The sequence below is a fragment of the Sorghum bicolor genome, chromosome 4 (assembly GCF_000003195.3).
Source record: "Sorghum bicolor cultivar BTx623 chromosome 4, Sorghum_bicolor_NCBIv3, whole genome shotgun sequence".
Taxonomy (NCBI): domain Eukaryota; kingdom Viridiplantae; phylum Streptophyta; class Magnoliopsida; order Poales; family Poaceae; genus Sorghum; species Sorghum bicolor.
The window spans coordinates 66,593,767-66,620,548 of record NC_012873.2 but is presented as its reverse complement, the minus strand read 5'-3'; the positions used below and the strand labels follow the sequence as shown (position 1 = coordinate 66,620,548).

Genomic DNA, 26,782 nt, shown 5'->3' with positions numbered 1-26,782 from the left:
GCCCAACTGCGATCTGCCTATCCTGCTCGGAATATAGTCGTTTTTCTAGTTCCACTCGAAATTGCATCCCACAAACAAAATATGTCCCGGACTGATAAGCATACATGATACCAGGGAAAAGTAAAATAAATAAATATTAACAAAAAATAGTCAATTAGGATATAAAACATGTATCAATAGATAGATTGTGTAATCAAAGTACCTCTAGAATTCCTTAGCAAATGACAATATATTATGAGCATGGTTTTAAATAGCTCGCTATAGTTGTCGCTATAGCCTGTTATAGCTTTTTGAGACAGAGTGTCCCTATTTGCGTTCATGCATAATTTTGCCGTTATAGTCTAATATAGCTTTGATAATAACGGTTGATAAAACGTTAAACACCTTAACCTTAGCTTGCCATTTAAAACAATGATTATGAGAGATATTCAAAATGGACTTATCATTCTAGGACGGAGGGGGTAGACAAGCAATTGTAAGATATAGATCAGACATCGTTAGGTTGTTTCGGGCCTGGAACTGTTCCTACGTGGTACAAATTCGTGAAGCAAAGCATTCGACTGGGAATCAATCTGAGATAACCGCGAAGGCCTCGTTCGTTTGCAAGGAATTGATTCCCAGCTGATCGGTCTCTTCGATAATTTGTACTAGTTAAGAATTATCCCTGACCTGGAACGGTTCCAGTCTAGTTAGAATTATTATCAAAGAAGCGGTGAGACCGGGAATCAATCCCATATACCGACCGAGGCCGAATGTGAATTTTGAACGACTCTCGGTTGCTAACACGTACGACAGTATATATTATACCATGTGATATGATTTTCCTGAATCACAAAGACAAAGACAGTCTACAATCTCTATTGGTTACATGCAACACCGTGCAATGACACTATGATAGACTACTGCTGTTGTTTCGTGAGGATGCAAGGTTGCAATAATGCTATCGATTCGATACATCTTGCGTTCCATGTCATGTCAGTTATCGAGGATAAGTTCTGCAGCCACAAAGCTCAAAATCATGAAGCTGGAGATCCATCCCGTCTGTATCCTGGAATCAGTCTATTTCTTCAGTAGGCAATCCTTGAACCCCTTCTCCAGCTCTTCTTTATTGAGGTTCCTGCCGATGAAGACAATCTTGTTGATGCGAGGTTCATTTGGCTCCCACATTCTCTCAGGAGATCCCTGGAAAATGTCATGCACTCCCTAGCCATGCAAAAACAAACAAGCAATTCAGGTTCATATGGCTTATCAATGCCAGCCTGAGAAATTTTGGTATAATATTAAAATATCTGTCCAAGTTAAACGGTAACCGACAAGAATAAAAAAAAAAGCTTGCTTTAGGTTAGTTGTAAATTTGAAGAAATTCAGATAATCTGCCAAGCAAACGAAGATATAAAGGGATGATGCTCAGGACAGGTGTGGAGTTGCAAACACTGGCAGGATTGAATGGAATCATGGAAGATAATAGAAATGGCATGCAGGATTATGAAAGGAAAAAACTGTTTTGCTTTCCAAAATAAAAATTCAATTCTTCCTACCAACAATAAAACATCTAAATGTGATACATTATGTATAATGCCTTTTCACATTACTAAATACACATAATTTGATTTTTTTTATGGTCCACATAAATTGATTTTGGTGTGCTAGATGCCACAACTGTAGGCGTATTACACCAATAACAAGATAAAATTGTGGCATTAGTTAACACAAACCTGAAAGACAAATCGCTGTGGCATTCCACTGACAGAAAGTAGTCCCTTCATCCTGTATATATCCTCACTGTGTTCCAGAAGTAGGTTCCCCAACCAAAAGTCAGCCTGCATGAGTGCATTTCAAATTGCCATCAATATAAGTAACTCCGTATCCAACACTACAAAAGGATTTTGGTATTTAGACATCTCAATATTCATTTTATCAATTGACAAATATAGCAAGAGATGAGGAATAGTTTCAAGACTGGCCTTTTCAAGATCCATCTCCCCTTCGCAAACAATGCTCACAGAAGAAACACCAGGATCATGAGTGTGATCATGTGCATGATGATCTACAAAAAAAGGGGGCAGCATAGAGTTTACTTATCTTCATACTTGCGACTATTAAATCAGTGATAAGAGAACATTTACATATACAAGATTAAAGACAAGACAAGCTTTTCAATTGGGGCATAGATGTACACTTCATAAGGATAATTTGTGTCAAAATGTTCTCTTATATTTTTTGCTCAGTAATGGTTATGCACACGTCATTCCTAACTGCTGGTACAAGTGAGTGCTACTGATCATAGAGAATCAAGAGTTTGATACTACCATGTCAGTCAGGTCATGCCACAATAATGTTCCAACATCAAGGCTTACCATGTCCATGATCATGATCATGATGGTGATGATGGTCATGATCATGGTGATGGTCGTGTTCATGCTCATGCTCATGATGGTGGTGGTCATGGTCATGTTCTGCGTGGTCTTCATGTGACTTCTCAGCAACAGCACTCTCAATCCTGTAAACAGAATGATTTCCTTTATCCCCACAGTATTAAACTAGTAATTGTAAGAACTGCCAGAATACAAAATTTCATTGTTTTTTTTTTAAAAAAAATCTTTAATGAGATGGTACTGATTCTATGGCTAAATGTACGTTAGTTTTAAAATAGTTTTGCTCTCCCAATGCTAGCTGCTGAAGACTCCATACCGCGGCAACTAAGTTCAACTTTAAGCACAGGCCTTGTTTAGTTCACCCCAAAAACCAAAAAGTTTTCAAGATTCCCCGTCACATCAAATCTTGCGACACATGCATGAAGCATTAAATATAGACGAAAACAAAAACTAATTACACAGTTTGACTGTAAATCACGAGACGAATCTTTTGATCATAATTAGTCCATAATTGGATAATATTTACCACAAACAAACGAAAGTGCTACAGTGACCGAAAACTTTTCATTTCGCTAACTAAACAAGGCCACAGTTATGATCTCATTATGCTTCAACAACTCACATTATTTCATTATGGGTTTCTATATTAATTCTCTCTCCCCTTCTCTAAAGTAAATGACTGGGACTAGGCTGGAAGGGCACATAGCCCAAAATGTTCATTTAGCAAGGATATAAAATGCCAACACATAAAACAGTAAAAAATAAGATGAAAGAAAGGAACCTCTCCAGATCAAATCCTCCAATTCCAAGAACATAATCCAAATCAACTTTACCATACTCAGCTCGCTTCAAATTAGCCATGCGATTGATACCCTGTATTCAGAAAAGGAGAATATTAAAAAGTACAAACAAATGGTAATGAAAGAGCAAAATGAATATGCAACACTAACCCTTATACGCTCAACCAAGGACGAAACTTCAGGTTCATTGACCAGATCAACCTGCAGTGAAGTAACAGGGGTTAGATCTATATGTGCTACCAACAAGGACCCAAATTACAGAAAACAGTGTACTTAAATCACCGAACATTGATTAGAGGACCATAACCTTGTTAACTATAATTCTGTCAGCATAGGCAATTTGCTGAACTGCTTCGTTGACTATACCCTTGGGCTTTACTTCATCCAAATGAAGTCTAGCATGCTTTGCATCAACTAAAGTGACAACACCATCCAGCTTGACATCATTAAAAACTACATCCTCTGCATAGAATGTCTGTATAATGGGTGCTGGATTTGCTAGACCTGAAAAAATAGATAAAGAGAATGGGAGAGCAATGATTATGCGATCCATGGACAACCAAGGTAACCAAACTTTTCATGATTCACATTGCTTTCTGCTCAAAATTTATACAGATCAAAAAATTAATGTGAGATCTTCTCCTAATTATGGCGGCAATCTGCAGTTTGAACAATAAACTAACAAATTCTTTACCTGTGGTTTCAATAACAATATGATCAAACTTCCCCTTCTTCTTGTTCACCAATTCACCAATCATACGGACTAAATCGCCACGCACCGTGCAGCAAAGGCAGCCATTATTTAGCATCATTATGTCCTCAGCTCCAGCAGTTTGTGCAGCGACTAATGAACCATCAATGTCTACTTCTCCAAACTGCAATGTGAACAATGACAGTAAAAGGTATACCTAAGTGATTAATAGATCATGAACTACGTAAAATTAAGATAATTTTCTGCATTTGGCAAACTAAGCTTGTGTTCAGGAATCAGGAATGAAAAAATAATAACTGTTGGTCAGATACAAACTAATATAATTGAATTACTGAATGATATAGGTCATTTCGCTGACAAAAATGATTAATATGAGCATACCTCATTTTCAATAACAGCAATTCGCTTTCCATGGTGAGCAGTCAAGATGTGATTCAGTAAAGTTGTCTGCAAAGAAAAAAAAACAACTAAATATACAGTGCCAATACAACTTATACAAGTCATCCAGTTGAAATAAGCAAGGTAACATTCTGTGCCTTCAGCAGAATATAAGTGACTGTCAAATGTCCAAGCTATGAAATCAGTCATACTGTAATATGCCAATACATGTAGTAAAGCCCCAGAAAGAGGACTAAATTTCTAGCTTGATTAGAACAATAGTATCTCTAAGTTTTGCATGTCACTTGATCAAAAGGAAAAAAATAAGCACCCCATCCTAGTATTTCTACATTTTCGAATCCGAAGTTGAAGCTCTGGCATACTATTGGGCCACGTCGCCCTGAATTCTCTACCATTGGATCTGGCTGTGACTGGATCCAGCAGTTTAGCATGCCTCCATTGTCAGGTCCTTTTGCTTGCAGAAAATTTCAGAGGACTCCTTGTGTCTCTTGTCTTTTTTCGCATCACTTGGGGTCTCATCTCTCATGCCCTTTCAGTTTCAAATTCCAGTCAAACATCCGCGAAAGAATAGGCAAGAGCAAGAGGTGGACCCCATTAAAAAAAGTGACCTGAACACCACAGGTACTAATCTAATTTACAATCCATTTTCTCCTAATCGGACAGGAATGATCGTAGACAGTGCAGAGGCATTCGGGGTATCAATGGCAGGGCTGCAGGAGAGGCAGCAAGGTTCACTTATGATTTGCAGATATTCTGATCTGGTTCAAGGTTATTCATGGATACAAACATATTTATTAAAAAAATTCCTTTTGTGTAAGATCACTACAAATCTTTTGACTTGGACATAAACTGGGTGGCTTCTAAAAAAGGTTTTGGACTCCCTCGACAACATGCTCCGAACCATCTAGACTTCAGGTGGCCGTGTCATTGTGCTACTTCAATAGGTCATCTGGAATAAGATCCAAGTAATGACTATACTGTGTCAACCTTTTTGTTTGTATTCTCCTGTCCTTTCTTAATTTAGTGGCATATTATTTTTCCTATTTTGACATAAGCTGATGTCCCAAGCTACTGACTAGTCATTTTGAAGATTGACAAATCTTTTGGTGTAAATAATAGCTACAGTTCACTTTCAGAAAGGATGCATCCTTCGGTGTAGATAAAGGTTAAAACCAGCTTTTGATATATGATAGCCACAGAACCAGTTACATTACCATTTACCAATATCAAGTAGGTTGATTAGGAACTCAATCAAAAGTTTGGATCAATAGAGCTCCTCAACAATCTACGATATAGACTTTACTAAAGGAGAAACTGCTTCTATCCGACCGAACATATGGAAGCCGTCAAACTACTTGAATCAATGATTGCATGCTATCACGCTAAAGTACAATTATCTTTACTTTTTTTTACTTCGTCTCTGGATAATTGAATTTTGAAATCTAATGTTTACAATACTTAATGTGTTAGTATAATTTTGATTTTGATCAATGACATATGGCCGATATGAAGAGCAGTTTATGGCAACAAGTAACTAATAGGCTGATCTGTTCTTCTGCCAAAAAAAAATGCTGTGACTTATGTTAATATAGATACTATCTGCACCAGAATCAATCAAATTCAGCAGTGTAAGTGGCAAGGAACACATAGTGTTGCACTTGCGAGTAGCAATCAAAACCTCACTCTCATTCTTATTGCCACTGGCCCAATCGCAAGGGGAGGTACCCGCGTTTCTAGTCCAAACCGAACCATCACCTGGCTATAACTATAAGTAACAGTGCTTAATGCTAACTTAGCTAATCGTTTTGAGCGTAAGTCTAGCAACACATGGACTTTCACAACCGCGCACACAAACGAATGGTAGTACTGAGTTTATTTAGGGCCCAGACCTTGCCGGAACCGAGGAAGCCGGTGATGATTGTGGCGGGGATGCGATTGTCGGGCGGGATGAGCGTCTCCACCCCAGAGCACTCCTCCGCATCCGTGGTGGAAGCCGCGGACGCCACGAACCGCCGGCGCGCTCGCCACGACGGCACCCCCGCCGCCGCCGCCCGCGGTGCCGAAGCGAGGGAGTAGGAGCACGAGGCGGTGCGGAGGCGCAGGCGGAGGAGGGACGCGACCCGGCGCGCAGGCGACCCGAGGGACGCCGCCGCGGAGATGGCTGGGGAGGCGGAGCAGAGCGCCGCCATGGTGCGCGTGTGAGTGTGCGAGGAGGGTGAGAGCCCGAGACACAGAGAGGAGAGAAGCAAGTGGATATTTGCGGCCGGCACGGACCGAAAACCAAGACCAGTGGAGGAAGAAGCGCCCGCTCAGCTTGGGCGCAGCGTGCTGGAATTATCTCGGCGAGGCGCGGCACACGCGCGGGTGGGCTCTGTTGGGCCGGGTAGTAAAGGCGTATCTCACCATCCCCTCTGGTTTTCATATGTGGGCTTAATTGGTCCCACGCCAGTGGGCTCTCTTGCGCTGGGCCTGGGAAAGCTCCTTCTTCTTTGGTCCGTTCCTCGTTCTGGGCTACATAAATGGGCCGCCAGTGAGGTCTGCATGGCATCTGCAACTACTGAACACGCAGGTGGTTGTCTGAATGTCTGATCTAGGGCAATTGCTTCATCTCAAATTTCAAACCTGTGCTTTGAAAGAAGGCGAGAAGAAGTAGAAAACACAATAATTTCGCACTATTTTGAAGCGATTTCCCTCTTGTAGATCAACTGTTGACTAGTGCCAGACACCAGAGAAAAAAACCATCGCCAGGCACGGTGTCAGGCTTTCAGTGATTGCAGTTTTTGTTTTACCCACTCAATCAGCTTTGTGATCTACGATCTGAGGATAATTTTACGTCCCTGTCGCCTGCAGGTTACTGTCGCTGCCACCTGGTGTCCTCGGTTTGGACGAAATAAATTTACACATCCTCATGGCGGATATTGTAATCTGAGTGACAGCTACCGGGATGTTTCCTTGCACCGTACCGGCCCGTCGCTGCTCACGCTGTGAATAATGTCGTCGGTCGTAACTAAACCGCGACTCTCTCCTTTTTTTTTCACTGAAAATAACTAGTAGTATAGTAGTTGTTGTTTTCACCATGTACGTACGCGGACGACATCAATGTGAGAGAGACGCAGAGGCAGAGTGATCATCTGGGAACCGGATCTCGAATAAAATCAGATGTCGCCGTCGTCTTATCTAGAGCAAAGTGAATGAATTTCATAAAATACTAAACAGTGATACGACCGATGCAAATGGTAAATAAATAAAACTACGTATGAATCTAGTTACCTGGTTAATTTAACCTCAAGTTTAGCTGAAACCGGCACGATGAACGGGGAAAGGTAAAACCAGCTGCCGTTGCGCTTGCGCCTCGGCCAGCCTCACGACTGTGCCCCTGGCCGCCTGGCGCACACCCTCGAGCTGCTGGCCTGTTGAGACCCACTTTTGAAATACGAGTTTTTTGGGTTTTTTTTTGTTCAAATATTTTTGCCAGGTACTAACATTGTTGTATGGGGTCGGCATCCTTGTCAAAAAAGGGGGGGTCGGCATATATGTTTGCTGCAGCGAAGGAACTGGAGTGCGAGAACAAGTGGCGAGCGGGGGTGGCTGCGGCGGAGGCGGAGCCGGAGCGGACCGTCCTTTTCGACGTGGTTCGGTTGGGCCACGGTGACCCGGGCACGGAAAAACTCGACGCGCGCGACCGACCGTCGTCTGCCTCGCCGACCAGCTTGACGACGCCTGCACCTGCACCTGCACCTGCACCGGCACGCCGTGGAAACTTCAGGTCTCGCGCCACGTACGGGGCCGGGTACGTGTGGCGCGACTGCATGGGCGGAGGCGTGCTTGTCACTGCGATTATTCGTTCGCCGTGTCACCGACGACGACGAGTCATCGTGAAAGGTCGCAGTACGTTATGTTGCAAAAGCGGCAAGTCATAAATGGGAGCTACGTATAGTACAGTAGTAGTTTTTCTCTCCAGTTTCGCACGACAACGACTGACGCGCATACTGTCTACGCAATCTGTCCACCAAGCAAACGGCCGGCGCCGCGGCCGGCCGGCTAGCTAGCAAGAAGGATTGGCGCACGCGGCAGGCACGTACGACGCACGGTATAAACGTACAGGATCTGACAGGATTCCCGTAGACATAGCGCTACGCTGGCTGATACGATTCTCGTATCACGACTATACTTGGCAGGCAGGCACGCATTGATTCAGCTGAAACGTGAGCTTAATATAACAGTAGTTAGGATCAATCAGTATATATAGACAAACAATGAAACAAACACTACTGTCCGAGCTGGACGCAATCACGCTCGACCGATTAGCTAGTGGTAGCATGTGTCCCCAGTCCTGAGTACACCAATACAAAACCCGCACAAATTCAACATACAGACAGAACGCCACATGATTGCAGATCCACACAGACACAGCTAGCTAGCCCTGCGCCAATATATAAAAAGTAGCCGATTTCATTAGTCGCTCACTAATCAGTTCGTAGATTCGAGCTACATATACATGCGCAACACCCTCTAAACAAACCCCAAAGAATATGCAGTATAGGGGTATAGCTAACGTAGTATAATCAACTGTCATTGCAGGCGCGGCAGGTAATGATAGACGTGCACGAGAGGTGTCCCCAAATCTAGACGGCATGCCGCTACAGGCGAGCAGTAAAATAGCAGCGCCCATGCGCTGTCCACGCCGGCCTTGTCCCCCGCAAATGCGCCGGGGGAGTGGAGGTGCCCACGGCCCACGGCTAGCCGCCACGCAGCCCCCACGCCCTCGTCCTATACTGCCACGCCAGCACGCCGCGCCGCGCATCGCCGCATGACGAGCCGTTGCGCGCCGATACCCGTGGATGAGGCGACGGGCCTGCGTCCGCATGGGTGCTGTTGCTGTGTCTCCGCGGGCCGTTGCCGTGGCGGCGTGGTCCGGCACTGCGGCCGACGCGTGTGGTCACGCTGGCCCCGGCCCCGGCCGGCCATTATGCCCACGGAAAAGGCGCGAAAAGATCTGTCGTTCATACCGCGCCGGCGTATCGTATCAGTGGTGCTGGCATTGGCGAGGATCAACAGATTCCTACACAAATGATCAATATATACAAGACGAAAGGATTGGCCAAAATGGACGGGGGAAACGGCGACAGATACGGGCACGTTGCCAGGATGTATTCTTTTTTTTTTCCACGGGCTGATAGGTTCTAGCCTTGTGATCGATTCTAAGGCTAGCCACAAGGATTAAACTAACGGAAGCATGTGTCCCCAATCCTGAGTACATACAACAATCCAAAAGCCCCCCCGTTAATTCAAGGTACAAGACAGAACGCCATATGATTGCGGATCCACAGCTATGATGCGCACAAATAAAAAAGCAAGCAGCAGCCGGTTTCATTAGTCCCCTCGCTAGCTCACCAATCGATCAGTTCGTGGGTTCGAGCTACATTCACGGCACCCTTTATAATAAGCCCTAATAATAGTGTTACCAATCAGTATAGTATGCAGGTGTGGTTAGTGCTTAACAATATACTCAAATCCAAACGGGCACGAGAGAGGCGTGTGTCCCAGATCCACAATGCAGGATCAGTTGCAGCAGGTAGCAGCTAACGATACTTGGGCACCAAAGGTGTGTCCCAAATCCAAACGCCAAACCTGCTGCAGCCGAACAGTAAAATACTCCTACTAGGCAGGAGTGGCAGTGCCCATGCTACCGCTGTCCTCGACGCGGCCTGTGCTCCGGCGCGCCCACGGCCAGCCCTCCGCGCCGTCGTCCCATTCTGCCACGCGCGCACGCCACGGAGCCGTTGCGCCGCCGGGCCTGCGCACGTCCGCGCGCGCCGTCATGGGTTGCATACTTGCATGTGCTCTCCGTCGTCGTCGTCGTCGTCGTCGTCTCGCGCGTGCCCGTGCTGTGCCGGCGTGGCCCGCCCCGCTAGCGACGCGTGTGTAGTTGCCATACCCTATATCCGCAGGTATTGGTGGCGCTGGCCGGCAGGCGAGGATCAACAGAGCTTGTTACAGTACAGACGGCAAGGAAACGATATACGATGGGATTACTTACTACAAACAAATCGAAAGGATTAGCCACGAGGAAAGGAAACACGGACAGAGACGTGCACGTCGCCGGACAAAGCGACCCAGACACCACGTACGTACCATCATCACAAATGTCTCCGCGCAAAGCCAGCCCCAGCCCAGCCAGGATAGGAGCTAGCGATCATGCGACGCCTGTGTTCTGTTCTGTTCTGTTCTGTTGTGTGGTGCTTGTCGCCGAAAGCGAGCGCCACGCTTCCTTCACACGGACTGCATCCATGCCCACACATCCTGACCTGAAGCGGATACAGCAACGTCTCACCCTTCTCCAACCAAAAGCTGGCCAGCTTCGCCGTCAATGTCATGGCGGCGACAGATACCATCGCCCGTCGCTCGGCGGGCCAGTGGGAGTGGCCGGCGGGTCCGGTCCCGTGCCATGCCACATGCCAGTGGGCCAGCCAACAAGGCGAAGGTGATGCACCTATCCGCGCCAGGCAGCTGCTCTCATCACACTCACACCTCACACAGACAAGCGGAATCGGATGAATCCTATGGGCGGCGGGCTCCGTCGATGCAGCCGCGGGGCCGCCGGACCGGACGTCTCCTCTCCTGGTCGGTCGGTCGGTCGTTCGTTCGCGCGTCACGTCGGATTCGGATCAGAGCTTGGCAGCCTGCCAGCCTGGCTGCCTGCCCATGCTAACGTTGCTGATTGTTGTTCTCCGGTTGCTTTCGTGCTTTCTGTTTCTGTGTGCTCCCTCCGGAACAGAAGGCTTGGCATTTGTAACGAAAGAACCGGTGGGCTCTGCACACTGGAATGCGGAGGCTTGGTTGAGTGAAATCCAAGCTGAAAGTGGAACACCCACATGCGCACATAATTAATCCCAAACCAGTACGGTTTCAAAAGGACCGTTTCTTCTCCTTCTGCTCAAACGGATTACTGCGCTACATGACTAATTTCAGACATCACCTAAATGCAAACTGAGAAAATTCACCACGACTTTAGAACGCACAATTCAGACCCGCATATCTTCACACACACACACACACACACACAAAAAAAAACAGAGATCACACAAGAATCTGCGAGAGGAAAAAGCTGCGACCCCGTTTCTCCAAAAAAAAAAAAAATGCAGGCACAGATTCTCGAGAAGCTCGGTGGTGAACACACACGGGCGCTCCAAAAATGCAAGCACAGATTCTCGAGAAGCTCGGCATGAATAAAATCCTAGAATCTCTTGCGTGGGGGCTCCACACGGGCTGGATATCGAGCTGGCTCGTTATACTAACGAGCTAAAAGGCTTGTTTGGCTCGGCTCGTCAGTGAGCTTAAGCAGCTCGTTTGGCTCGCGAGTCAAATCATAAAAACATAGTACAAAAAGACTATAAATTTATAAAAACAATTGAGCAACAAATGCATCACATGCATACTTAAAATGAACTAAATAAAGTACTTTTTAAATAAAGTACCTTTTGCTTTAACAATTCAATAAACAAACTAGAGTTTTGTCCAGCCAGCCCACTATGACCACGACTGTGACTACATGATAGTCATACTCATACAGTTTAAGCATTATCCATTGACGAATAAAGTTAGGAATTTACGAATGGGCTAGGTCGAGCTACTAAGAAATATTTAGACATATAGCCGAGCTAATTTTAGTTACTAGCATAATAATTGACTGGCTCGTGAGCTAGCTCATTATAAAACAAGCTAACTTATTATAAAACGAGTCGAACTCAAATCGAGCTATTAACGAACGAATCGAGCGAGTTACGAGTTTTTTACGCTGCCTTACACACCATAGTGGTCGGTACCCTACCTCGATCGAATCCGGGACCAGGCCAAAGCAAGCATTCCGGTGTGCTGCCGGCGGGTCCCACCGGCCAGCCGCCCCCGATGGCGCCCACCGCTTTCACCTCCTAACCACAGTTAGCTCAACCTAACCCAAATCCAAACCCAAACCACTGGTTGGAGTTACCAAACTGCCCCCAACCAACCCTTATAAATAGCCTCTGCCCCGCTCTCCCCTCAGTTTGCCCAAACGAAACCACCAGCAGAGCAGGACACCACAACTCTCACTCCCCGCGCCCAATTCGGAGCTCCAACCGTCCAATTCGCTCGCCTGCCTACCTGCGATCTCTCCATGGCGACTGCAGCAACCACCAGGAGGCCGAGCGGCCCAGTCCTCTCGGCCGCGCACTACCGCTCCGCTTCGTCCACGCGCGTCTCGCTCCCCGGCGCCGGCGCCCGCGCGCGGCCACCGCCCGGGCAGTCCGTCAGCGTCTCGTCGTCGTCGAGGAGCCGGCGGACCTGCATGTGCTCGCCGACCAACCACCCGGGCTCGTTCCGCTGCAGCCTGCACAAGGAGCGCGTCAAGCCGGCGTCGGCGGGCTCCCACGGCGTCCACGGGCACGGACACGGCAAGCCGAGCTCCCCGCCTTCCCCTGGCGGGGCGGGCCCGGCCCCGACCACCAGCCGGCTGAGCGCGGGCAGGCGGATGGGCAGCGCGCTGGTGCGGATCGGCGCCGTGGAAGGCGGCGAGTGCGCGCGCCGCGCGCTCGCGGCCACCGTCCGACCCTCCCCCGCCGCGCAGCAGTCGCAGCACCGCCGTCGCGTCGGCGGCGCCCGGCCCCGACCCAGCCGCCTCTCCGACGTCTCCTTCGCCGGCGACCGCCCCGGCGACAACGGCCACCATCAATAAACCCCGCCGACATGTCATCGTATTCGTAGGACTAGCACTAGTAACAGTATAGCACTATAGCAGTAGTAAAAACAGGAGGAAGAAAGAAATCTCTCTTGCTGTAACTCTCTCAGACTGAAAGTGAGTAAGAACAGAAGAGCTTGGAGCTTATTATTGGAGCGCTGGCAGTGGATCAGGACTAGTTTTGGGAGCCTGATCCATGGATGGATCCTCATCCATGAAAAAAAAGGCTTTCTTGTGTACATAGAATTCCAGCCGATGAGCTGCGAGTACCCGCTTTGGATGAATTTTCTTGGATGGATAAACATGACCGAGGAATGGAGACAACTGGATTTTGCCCCAACTGTGGAGGCCACTCATGATTCTGTCCGGATCAACCCCCTGTCCTCCCTCTCCCAGCCTCTCTCTGGTTGTTGTTGGGTCCGCGTCCGTCTGGATAAGCTTGGGGCTCGTCGTTGAGTACGGGTGACGCCGGCTAGTCGCGTCCGCCGTCATGCCGCTCGGCCCCCGTGGCCCGTGCCAGCAGGGTCGGCGGGCGGGCGGGCAGGCAGGCAGGGTGTGGAGGCTTCCATTCCGTGGGCTTCCCACGGGGATACGGTGGGCGGCACGGCACACAACGGCACGAGCACAGCTAGGCGCTTCGCTCACCGGCGCTCTCTTGTTCTTGATGATGCTGGTTTGTTGGTTAGGCAGAGCAACACTTACTGTATCAGTTAAAGAAGCCTGTTCCTGTTCCTTCACCTGGAATCAGTTAACGACCGTGCATAATAACAAGTTAAAATTACAGAGATGAGACTTGTTTAGCTGCTCGTCACTTGCCCGTTGAACTGTGGAGATGAGATGACATAGAAATCTCCGCTCTATCATCCATATGAATCGCTGCAAATCTTCAACGCAGACAAACCAGGCAACTCAACTCGTGCACTAAACCCGGGGCTGCCGCTCTGGAGTGTAGGAGCAGCTGACTATTCACTGCTGCTACCACTGTCAGTGGTATCCCCTCAATTAAAAAAAAAAGGCGCGGAATATCTAACGGCCGGACCGGATTAGCCGAAGAATTCTTCTCCCGGAACGTCCGCGTCGCTCCATCAAGGCCTTGTTTAGTTCCAAAATTTTTGGCAAAATGAGCATTATAGCAATTTCGTTTGTATTTGACAAATATTATCTAATCATAGACTAACTAGGCTCAAAAGATTCGTCTCGTCAATTCCGACCAAACTGTGCAATTTAGTTTTTATTTTTATCTATATTTAATACTTCATGCATACGTCTAAAGATTCGATGTGACTGAGAATCTGAAAAATTTTGCAAAATTTTTGGAAAACTAAACAAGGCCCCAGGCGCTCGAATTCAACGCTTGACCCGTCGGAACGGAGAACTAGTCCAGCAGCTCGATAACAACCTGCCCGGAGGGAGCCCCCATCACCCCATGCCCCCGTCCCGCTCTCCCAGCTTGGACCTGATCGCTGCCCGGACATGGACTCGGCACCTGACGCCCGCCGAGCCATGACACGGAACCGAACACAACAGTTATAACCGCCGCAGAAACGTACCGGCAACACGTACGTAAATTGCTTGCCGGGGCCTGGAGGGCAGACGAGATCGTACCGACTCGTCGTCCCCTCTGACTTGGGCGCTGAGCACAGAGCCCGGTCCGTCCAGGGCACGGAGCAGCAGTTCCGCAGGCGCTCAATCGCGTTCGCGTCGGCGTCGCATCGCATCTGCAGCTTCCAAGGTGTCGGGACGAGCGAGACCGACCGCGAAGAGATCGCCAAAAAGAACCACGTAAACGGTCTGCGCCGGAGGCAAACCGCGCTCCCCGATCGGTGCCGCGGACACGTGCGATGCCGCCGCCGAGCGCGCGTGGCGCCGCCACCGCCGCCCTGCCACCACGAGTGCTTGCTTCGCCTGCCGCCGTGCGCGACGCCGCAGCGGGCAACCTCCATGTGCGCGTGGTGGGGGTCGCTGTGCGTGCCGACGTGCCGTGCTACGATGTTTGGCGAGATCATAGTTAAGAGGCATGCCGTGGTTATGATGGCTCCTGTACATGCATATCAGGTTCGTTCCAAGAGTTGGGCAGGCTTTTGTTTTCGAACGAACTCGACGTTACTACATGTCTTTCGGGTTGGAAATGCTAGTGATCATCCATCGCCGTCGGATAAGCACCAGCTACAGTGCATCACCACCCAGGCCAAAGTTTGGCATGTGACCGTGAAGGCATTAGGCATGATTGCGTCAACAAGCAAGACATTTTTAGATAGGAAATGGAACAGGAGTCGTCGTTGCGGCGACAAAGTCCGTTTCCCTCAGGCCCAGGTCGCGGACTTACAAGAACACGAGAAGTACTATTATCAGGATTGACCTACAATCGATCGTAGTATGGGTTACTACCCCTCTAGGCAGAGTAATGACGTTCTTGGTCTAATCCTCCGGCTTCAAACGCACAAAACAGAGATGCTGATGAGATCAAAGGAGTTCGAGATTCGAGAACAATAATTGGTGCATGGACGTACAGCATCCGAAGAAGAATTTACTTGATCCATCACTTTTAAAATGTGGGCCTTCTAGAGATGGAAACATGCATGTCCCTCTAGAAATCCCAAGCATGGTTTAACCCTGTAGGCAGGGTAAACGACGTTTACAATTTTTTTTTTGTCCTAACCTTCCGGCTTCGAACGCCAAAAAAAAAAGATGCTGATGAGGTTAAAACGGGTTCGAGGACAATGGTGCAAGGGCAAGGAAGCACAGTACAGCATGTGAAGAATTCAGCACTAACCGTAACTGTATGATTTTATAATTTTATTCAAAAAACGGCAATATTTTTATAATTTTATGATTTTATTAAAAAACATTTCTTAAAAGAGAGAACCGTCACCGTAGGCTGTCGCTAAAACGTCACCAACAATAGAGGTAGTACATTCTAAAGCACATGACACAGCTACTACTTCCTTGGCAATTTACTAGCTTGAGAGGAATTGTTGGACGACGATACAGGACTCACGATCAGGAAGGTCCATGAATTAATTTTCCTAACAAGTATTTTTCAATCTTTATCCCTGGTGCCGTGGCGCGGGATGTTGGATAGCAAATCCGTGAAAGGGATTTGAGGAAAACCAATTTAATGAACTAACTAACTCATTCCTATGGTCACAAATATAAATCCGTTTCAATTGAATTTTATATAAAGAAAGGCTTTGGTCATCAATATATAAATAAAATTTCATATAAGTTGACATTTTGTTGTGAAAACTATCTTTGTAAACCTACTCCTTCTGTCCCAAATCAATCCATAAAGTTGTTTTAAGTTAAACTTTTCTTTAATAAGTTTAACTGATTTATAGAAAAAAATATAAATGTTTATGACACTAATTAGTATTGTTAGGATACACCATAAAATATATCTTCTTGGTGGGCTCATATAGTTATATAAATTTCACTTTATAATTTGATAACAGAAAGTTTGATTTAAGACAACTCTAAGAATTAATTTATCTTAGGATGAATGTAGTATTGTTTTTGCTTAAATATCAAATCAATCAAGGGGAGTGTTCTCTCTGTAAAGAAACTCCATTCAGTGTCCATTCAAAGTTTCCAACAACCTTAAGTTTAACTTTTTTTTTTGTAATAAGTAAGCCTCTATTCTAAATTATAAGTTATTTTGGATTTAATAGATACATGCCTTTTTTTGCTATGTACTTATATACACACCATGTTAAATATATGTAGAAAAAGTTTAAATGTCTTATAGTTAGGACGGAGTATTATTATAGTTTATCAAAGAATACATTTCTGTAATACATTTGTCTTAATAAACAGTGATATTATTTTCATAAATTGAATTAAATTCAAGTCAGTTCGTCTATGACGCAGATCTAGGTCGGATCTCACCCGGCGCCCGCACCCGAGATTTGTTATCGCAATGGGCAAAGCTGTGAGTTGTGTGCCAGTGTCACGCACACGCGCTCCGGTGCGCTCTCACATAAGCAGATTCGGATCCTGCATCTCCTGCCACGTATCGGCATCGCAGTTTTCAAAATTCTCCGTCACATGCGACAGATGAAAATAAAAACTAATTACACAGTTTGACTGTAAATTACGAGACGAATCTTTTAACCATAGTTAATCCATAATTAGACAATATTTATTATAAACAAACAAAAGTGCTACGATGGCCGAAAACTTTTCATTTCGGAACTAAACAAGCCCGTGTCTGAGCATTTGTTTGCGAGAAGGTTCCTTTTTCTTTTTCCTACGCGAACTCGCGATCCCCTTTACATTAGGTCTTGTTTACTTCCTAAAAAATTTTGTATTTTTTTTAATTCTTCATCACATTGAATCTTATAGCACATATATGGAGTATTAAACATAAACAAAAAAACTAATTATACAGTTTGTCTGTAGTTTGCGAAACGAATTTTTAAACCTAGTTAATTTATAATTAAACAATATTTGTCAAATACAAACGAAAGTGTACTGTACTCATTTTGCCAAATATTTTGTAACTAAACAAGGGCTTTGTCCTTGTCGAGAGGAAGAAGATGCCGAACCATCTCTTAAATTCTTAATTAACCGGGCACCGTTAATTTCTTCGTTAAGAAGGAACTTAGTCCACAAGTACTCCGGTAGTGTAGTAGTACGTGTTGCACAATGAGGCGGTACGCAATTTTATTTTCCAAAGTAGGGGACCGAATGATAGATGAAAACATATATATACGCACACTTTGTATATAATGCTTTGTTTAGTTTCAAAAAATTTCAAGATTTCTCGTCACGTCAAATATTTAGACATATGTATAAAACATTAAATATAGATAAAAAATAATTAATTGTACAGTTTATTTAGATAAAAATCTTTTAAACAGGACCATTAGTATCAAGCCATGGTTTATGGTTAGAAGATATGCAGAGAAAGCTTATGCACATGGGGGTGACAACTGAGCAAGAATGCAAGATCATCTCGAAACTTCATGCCATGGGGGTGGGACGAATAGTAGTAGTAGGGAGTAAAGAGTAAGCAGCTCACATGCGCGTAATTCGACACGCACACATAAAGAACGTTGCTTTCGGATACCTCTCATGGGCGTCCTGTGAACATGCACGTCCACACCGCAACACACCAATCCACGCACGCACCCTCCCAAAATAAAGGTGGAAAAAGATGCTTTGTAAATTATAACGTACTCATAGGAGTACTCATAGGAGTACTTTGTTTCTTGAAAAAAAAAACGAAATCCTCAAGTGAAAATTATGGTAGCCTCAATTCCAACCAATAGCCATGAACATGAACACCATCTAAACAATTCCTGAATCAGCTTGCATCGACTTCCTCACAAATACACTGTTCCAGATTTGGCAGGCTACGAGTACAGTATTAATAAGTGTTTTTTTTTGTTCTTTATTGCTAGCAATAGTACAATAATCTAGCGTCGTCGAATCGATGCGTACGCGCGAAATAGTGGCGCACCATCAGCACTCGCAGGACAGGAGCAGCTGCGATCCAGCTTCCAAGCAGGCCGGCCGGCGTCAGAGGTTCATGAGACGCAGCCTGGACGGCCGCGGCTGGAAGTCCGCGACCCCGCGGCGGCGGCGGCGGCGGCGACCAAACTCGCCCGGGCCGCCGCCGATCCTCTGGAGCAGCAGCGCGCGCACGGACCGCCCCTTGGCCGCCCTGCCGGTGCCAGTGCCACTGCCGCCCCTGCTGCTGGCGCCGTGCACCGCCTCGCTGCCACCGCCGCCCGCCGATGCCGGACCGTTCCGGTGCCGGCTGCAGCGGAACGACCCCGGGTGGTTCGTCGGCGAGCAGAGGCACGTCATCTTCTTGGTACCGGCGGCTGCGGCGGAGGATCTCAGGACTCTGGCAGCGGAGGAGGTAGAGCAGGGTGCGGAGGCCATGGTGGTTCCTTCCTGGTGTGCTTGTTCTGGAGTACTTCGGGTGGCCGTCGCCGGGGCATGGGCGGCTGCTTTTATACGCGACGCGACGCGAGACCAGGCGGTGCGACCGTGCGACTGCGTCTAGCTGAGCCGTGGCTTGCCTTGCGTTCTCCTGTTCGTGCGTGTCAAAAAGGCCCGAAGCACCTGTGGTTGTACCACGCGGTGGGACTGGAGAGCGAAGCAAGGACCCTTTGTAAAATTTCAAAGAACAAATATATGGCGTAGAAAGGTTTGTTCAACTTCACGGGAAAAATGTAAATTTAACCTGAATCTATCCATTCAGCAGATCAGCTCACAATATTTTCTGCTATATTTTATCAGCCAAACAAATAAACAAATAAGGATCCTAGGATTTAGCTCGGCGAAATTTCACACGTAATTTCGTGTCACTGTCCGTTCCGTTGTGCGGGCACGGAACGACAACGAATGGGGACCGGTTTCACTGGCCGTTTTCCTTCGGCTCCGTTTGGTCCCTTAGTAAATTTTAGCTAGCTAAACTTTAGGTAGAAGTTCTAAACACATTGACTAAAAAGAGCTAAAATAGTTTAGTTCTATTAATCACCTAAGAGTAGCTAAAATAATTTTAGCTAGCTAAAATTTAGCAAGAGGAACCAAACGGGACCTGGAACTTGCTTAAGCGTGTCGTTTAAGCTCACTCGCTTGAACGCCTACTACAGGCTAAGAAACTTTAAACTGATCTCCATCGACCAATAAAATAGCACTGGAAGAGATTAGTAGTAACGTACAGGACATACCACTAATATAATGCAGAGAGTCAGAGACGAGTCCCGTCAGAAAAGTATATGCACACAAGCTGACACAGAGAAGATGTGCGCTGATGCATGATCGCATCAGACCACGTAGTGGAGGAACCATATCGGGACCGAAAAGTTGTTTTGCTACAAATTAATGAATATTTCTTTATCCTTTTTCGTTCTCGAAATGAAATGCTGCTTTCCGTCCGGGAGGTTTCTTTCCTGTCTGTCAGTAGCCCGAAGCAGAGCACCACCCTCTCCTCCTACCGGAAAGCGACACGATGATGACGACCATCATTCAGAAAGCTTGGAAATAATATACGTACGTACTCTATATTTTAGGCCTTGTTTAGGGTGAATTTTTTTAGATATTATAGCACTTTTATCTGTATTTGATAATTTTTGTCTAATTATGAATTAATTAGAATTAAAAAAATCATCTCACAAATTACAAGTAAATTATATAATTACTTATTATTTTTATCTATATTTAATACGTGTCACAAGATTCGATGTGATGTGAAATATTGATTTTTTTTTGTTTTTAGATGGAACTAAACAAAGCCTTATTTGGAAATCGCCCTTGCCTTGCTTGATCAGTGAAACGCACAAGTGAAGTGACTTTCTCGGCTTCAGTTCAAATGCAATGCAAGCATGTGGGCTTGGCAACCAAAAACCGTACAACCGCATTTGTCTTTTGCCTGTGGGCTGTGGCTGTGACGCCGACGTTTCTGCATTTGCCCAGCGGCCAGCTGCATCGGCCGTGACTCAGAACGCCTTCCTTTCGTGTAGGAGCTGCGCCTAACCATTTTGTTATTTTCCGCAAGTGCACTGTGCACGCACGCACGCACGATCCCACATTACGTGGAATCCTTCATCTTCTGATCGTCCTACTCGATCTGACAAGATAATATAAATACAGACATATGATTGTATGGTGTCCGCCATCCAGAGGAGGAAGGAAGGAAGACACACACATCCCATGTGGGGGAATCACGCACGCAACGCAAACACCCACTGATTCATGCACCTTCAAAAGCTAATTAATACTTTCTCCACATCCAAGTATAAAGTCATTTTTCTTTAGTTAATATAGAGGAAGTTTATTTAAAAATTTACTAACGCACTATACAATAATATACCAAATAAATACACCATCAAGATATATAGTATCACTGTTAATTTAACGAATCCGTTTTGGTGATTAAATAAATACACTTTTACTTTAGAACAAAACTAAAACCACCAGAATTTACGACGGATAAAGTTAAGAGGGAGTTACCCTCACATTGATCGGCATTACTGCCCCTCTAATGTTTTTGTTTGGGGTTTCTTCTCCTCACATTATGCCGATAAGTGATTAACCTTTCTTTTTTTTCTATTTTGATGAGTAGTTTACTTTTCTCAATACCAAGTTGTTAGGAGCCTCAATGAATTTAAAAACTTCAACCCGCGTTTTTATAAATAACAAATATTCGTTTTCTTTAATAAATGTTCATTTTTTGTCAATAACGACTTTTTTAGGCGCCCTGGACGAGTAGGTAGAGCATAGAGCATAATTCCACGCCTTGATGTTTATTCAAATATTATTAACAAGTTAACATCACGGAATCTTAGCGTCAGTCAGAAAAATACACTTCCATGCATGACTAAGACATGTGGTTCTCTTTCTTAGTACATGTACATGTACTATATATATATTGCCTGGTATAATATAAGGGAGAGAAACTTAATCCACTAGTTGCAAGTCAAAGTTCTCTTGTAGCATGATAAGGATGACTGGACCATCAACCACTAATCTCATCAATCTGCTTGCTTGGTTTGACCTCCCCTAAATCACAAGGATTTTCTTAATTTATTTCTTAACAATTCCATCACCAAACTTTGTGTATACTATAACAAGTGTTTCTGAACGGCACAATAACCATGGTCCCTCAACTATTACTCCAGGCTCAGTTTCATCCCTAAATTTTTAAAACGGCCATTTAGGTCCTCAAACTTTAGTTTTAGGCTCAATTTCATCCTACAATTATGAAGATGATTGTTTCAGTCCATAAATTTTGCATTTAAGCTCAGTTTCATCCATAAACTATCAAAGTGCATTTAACTTCTATTTTGAACTCAATTTTGTCTATTTGAAAAGAAAACATTATATTTTTGGCACAATTTCATCCATAAATTATCAAAATTATAGATCTGCTATTATTTCAATATATCCATGTATTGTTGAAGAATAAATAGTGTTCGATGCAACTATAATTGCTTCCACAAATATAAATTTGGTTGGATATATATAAATGGTACAATTATAAGGTAATACTAAAATAACAGCTTGGAATTATGAATGGCCAAGAAAGAGTTTTTAGATAAATATTATTTTTCTATCTTCAATTGCTGGTGGTGTTGGAGCTAATCATGTGCAATAATGCAGCGTTCCATGTACAACATAGACAAAGTTGAGTTAAAAATAAAAGTTTACATAATAAAATACACTTTGATAGTTTTTAAATAAAATTGAGCTCAAAATACTAAGTTTGAGGATTAAAACGATCATGTTCATAGTTCTAGGATGAAATTGAGTATAATAGTAGAGTTTGATGACTAAAACGGACGTTTTGAAAGTTCAGGGATGAAATTGAGCCTTGAGTAATAGTTGAGTGACTAAAATGGCTATTCTGCCTTTCTGTTCCATAGAAATGGTAAGGCAGACACCCATACTTGTTGTACACAGTAACTGCTGGGTCGATCAAATTCACCTTTACATCAGTACTATGCATGTATCTGCTGGTGATCAAACAATCATACCAATCCAGTGAATTTATTATTTTTTTAAAAAAAAGGTTAGCTGGAGCGCTGTCATATCATTTAAGAAAAGGAAGCAAGCCGAGTTTGACAATAGAGAAGAATAATCTTGGCAATGGAGAAGAACACTAGTGTTGCATGCCATTTGTTAGGTCACCATCTTTCACCCTCAACTTAGAGCAACCCAAAGCAACCCAACACTCAGTTTTTTTCCTCCCTCAGTTACCCACTGCTGAAGAGGGCAATACCTACCTTTCATCCAGACAACGACAGCTTTATTGCATATATACTCCGTATGTCACTTCCAAAGGCTTATCCAAAGCAATGTTTTTCTTTTGTGTGTTATTTTTTATCTGAAAAAAAATACTCAAGGCAAAGATGAAGATGACATTGCCATATTAATGGCCAGCTAATCGTTCCAGAGACTTTGCTGCTTAGCCCAGCCGGCCAAGACACGCTTCCACGTGAAGCCAAATTAACCTGATGGCAACATCTTGAGCCTGGATCAGAACAAACAAACACTGGTGGACAGCGACGCTAGCAAATTCCTTGACAGTTTCTCCAGGCACAGCTGTGTGAAAATTACTTTTAGATCTTGTTTGGATGTTACCGGATTCACTTCAATCCATGTGTGTTGGTGTGGATTAGTGTGGAATTTAGTTCAAATTCCACTCCAATCCACCTCAATACATGTGGATTAATATGAATCCGACTACATCCAAACAAGGCCTTATCGGGGATATTCTCCGTGCCGAAAGGTCAGTTGGTTTTCCAGATGAAACCAGCTTCTGTATGCGTGATCTGCAAATACTAGGACCAAAAATTAGTTAACGCTCATCAGTCAATTCGGTAGTAAAAATAGAAAATGCGACTCGGTGCTCCTTGAGTCCTTGTGAGATTTTTTCACATGATGATGGTCTTTGGTTTTCACCGACAGAAGGCGACCGCTTGCATGGCCCTTAGTTATCTGTAGCTGGTCGATATCAACTGTTTGTTTTTGTTAGGCCTTGTTTAGTTCTCCAAAAATTTTGCAAAATTTTTCAGATTCCCCGTCACATCAAATCTTTAGACGTATGCATGAAGTATTAAATATAGATAAAAATAAAAACTAATTGCACAGTTTGATCGGAATTGACGAGACGAATCTTTTGAGCCTAGTTAGTCTATAATTGGACAATATTTATCAAATACAAACGAAAGTGCTACTATTCCTATTTTGCAAAAAAATTTGAAAGTAAACAAGGCCGAACAATTTCACAAAACATGGTACAAACATTATTTTTTATAAGATGGTATATACATCTGATAGGCCTACCCAACTTAGCTTGCTTGGGACAAAAGATTTGTTGCTGTTGTTGTTATTACTGTGTTGTACGTACATCTGACAAGGCTAAACTAGTTAGACCTTGTTTAGTTCCGAAAAAATTTCGGATTTCGCTACTGTAGCACTTTTGTTTTTATTTGATAAATATTGACCAATCATGAACTAACTAGGATCAAAAGATTCGTCTCGCAATTTACAGACAAACTGTGTAATTAGTTTTTGTTTTCGTCTATATTTAATACTTCATGCGTGTGCCGTAAAATCTGATGTGACGGAGAATCTTGAAAACTTTTTGGATTTTGGAGTGAACTAAACAAGGCCTCAGTAGCTTTTCCGCTGGTTACAAATATCGGGCATATATTTTCTTTTTTGTCTTATCAAGAGGATATTTACAAGGGAAGGAAAAATCAGTCAAGATTGCTCAAAATTAAGTCCTTTAGAATACATCACGAAAGATGACCCATTTGGCCTCCAAGAGCCACTCTCTGCTTTTTCTAGTACGATAACAGAAGAATAACACGGATCACTGTCACAAAAGAACTCTTGGCAAAGATTTCAGTAGCTTTGTTGTTTCTGTTCGTTGCAATTCACACAATCACACTGCACCAGCTGTATACGGCTAGACACATTAATAAACAAGCACTCCATAAACGAGAACTAATCTGAAGAAGGGAGAGATAAACACCCTGCAATGGCTCTGACTGAAAGTAATGTTCGCTGATTTGTTGCGAAAGATTCGGCAGATAAGCTCAAGCGAACATAGCAGCGTCGAAAGCGATTCAGTTACATCGATCATCTATTCACTCTGTCAGATGAACTCGAGCGCGTATGATCAGAACTGCATAAGATGAGATTAACTCGAGCGCCTAACTCTGAACCGGAGGAGATTTAAAGTCGACGCTTTTGAGTGGAGCCCGTGAAGGCGAGAGAGACGAGAGGAGAAAACACAGCATTTTATATAGCCTGTTTATATCAGAAAGCGGGATTTTGGTCTGTCAGGAGTGAGGACCCACTGACCAAGCGTCTCGGTCATGTGTTCAATGCGGAGAAGAGGCCGGCCGGCGGCAGCAAAGCCGACGGTGTGACATGGCCATGAGGAGGCGAGACGGCGGCTCTGAACTCTGGTGCCCCAGCAGCGCACGGCTCCTGTGCTCCTCGAGGTCCGTGCATGGACCGTTCTTCTTCCGTGGCGCCATCGACAGTCGGTTTCGCGAGATCGTCGGTGGAAATTCAGGACGTCGATCCATCGGCGTATGAATGAATGGAGGTCAGGGTGAGAGCGGCGTTCTGGCCAATTACGGCCGGGAATGCATCTGCCGGCCGGCCCCATGACGGGTGGAGACATGAGAGAAAGTAATACTCAGGCTCCGTTCGCTAAGCCGTATTTTTTCTAATAGCGTTTTCAATTGTAATAAATTAATCATACTTTTCAAATCGGTACGGGCATGGATGGATCTATATAGAGAGTTGTGGGTGCGGGCGCACCCACAAAAATATCAAAAAATAGTGATTATGATCAAATTTTTACTATATTTACACCCACGTAAAAAAATCCTACGCACCTACAAGACAAACGCACCCCTCTCATATTTGCTCCTCCGCCACTGGGTACGGGCGTATGGCCGGTGCAACATTGCGGCCGGTGAAGATGCAGGAACAGGGAGCTTTTTCAGGGGGTCCTCGTCAGCCGGTTGCATTGCATGCATGGCAACTCGTCGAGCTTGGGACGGGACTGAAGTCTGGAGATGACACATCAGGCGTAAAGCAGAAGTCCAGAGCCAGCTCAGGTCGCTATTGACCGAGCCTTTTTCTTTCCTGACGATAAAATTGGAGGAATCCGCCTCCGCCTCTGGGATCTGACTCGGATGAGATGAGCTCCTAGCACTGCCCTGCGCGTGCGGCTGTGCGCCTAGTCACCGCGACGCGGACGCGCGCTGATGTGCGTGCAGGCACCCCCCCTGGGCGCAGGGCAATTGGCCATGTCAAGGCGCCACTCGGAACTGGCTGCCTGCCCAAGTGGCAAAGAGTAACGCAAAGGGCCTGTTTGGTTCCCTTCTCATCCCAACCAGGCCAGCTCTAGTGAGCCAGGCTGTCTTTGGCCTGGCTGGATGCATGCAGGAAGCCTAGTTTGGTTGCATGCATATGTGGAGCCAGGCTCTGATTAGATGTTGTTTGGTTGCCTGTACGAAGGTAAGCTGTATGAGATAAAAAATATTATAAGATTATGATTATAATTTTTATTTTTGTACGAATACACTCTTACATGTCTTATTTTATCTAATTATATCTTAATCAACTTTAAAGTACACTAATATCACCTGATATTTACTAATCATGCACTAATACACCGTTAGCCACGTAAGCGCACGAGCACGCGAGAGCACGGAGCGAGCCAGGCTGAAGAAAAACGGCCGATTCGAGCGTAGCTTGGGAGCCTGGCTCCAGGGGTCCTTTTGCATGCGCTAAGCCAGGCTAGAGAGAAGAGAAGGGAACCAAACATCGAAAAACTGCATCCAGAGAGCCTGGTTCGCCCATATGCGGGCAACCAAACACGCCCAAAGGGTACTCGCTCGCCGCTTGTGCTGTACTAGTACAGTACAATACTGCCGGTGATCTGCTCACGCACTGATTCCTTCACCTTCAAAAAGTTAACTAATAATTTCTCCACATCCAAGTACAAAGATAATTAGGTTAGTCTCAATACATAGTTTCATGGCACAGTTATCAAGACTATAAACTAAGTAACCGAACCACATGAGTTTCATGGGGATGAAACTCCTCTCTTATCTGATGAAACTCCTTCATTTAATGACCCTGCCAAGTCAGCAATTTTGCTTATGTGACACCCTATTTAATATGCATGACACTCTCATGAAACATACATTGAATCTGACCTTACGTTCGAAAAGTTCAAAGACAACTTTCTCTAGTTATAAGTTACACTGAAATTGTAAGAAAAATATATTAACGT

General features: G+C 45.0%; 2 protein-coding genes across 2 annotated transcripts; one reads left to right on the top strand and one right to left on the bottom strand.

Moving 5' to 3' along the window:
• Positions 758 to 6,587, bottom strand: LOC110434974 (COBW domain-containing protein 1-like). Its single transcript, XM_021460127.1, has 10 exons — positions 6,176 to 6,587; positions 4,269 to 4,334; positions 3,870 to 4,050; positions 3,483 to 3,679; positions 3,326 to 3,376; positions 3,157 to 3,248; positions 2,358 to 2,500; positions 1,965 to 2,047; positions 1,716 to 1,820; positions 758 to 1,203 (listed from the first exon to the last, which is right to left on the bottom strand). The coding sequence occupies exons 1-10, from the start codon at positions 6,473 to 6,475 to the stop codon at positions 1,060 to 1,062; spliced, it is 1,362 nt and encodes a 453-aa protein (XP_021315802.1). The 5' UTR covers positions 6,476 to 6,587; the 3' UTR covers positions 758 to 1,059.
• LOC8056396 lies at positions 11,804 to 13,358 on the top strand. Its single transcript, XM_021458540.1, has one exon. It carries the CDS (start codon positions 12,442 to 12,444, stop codon positions 12,997 to 12,999), a length of 558 nt encoding a protein of 185 aa, XP_021314215.1. The 5' UTR covers positions 11,804 to 12,441; the 3' UTR covers positions 13,000 to 13,358.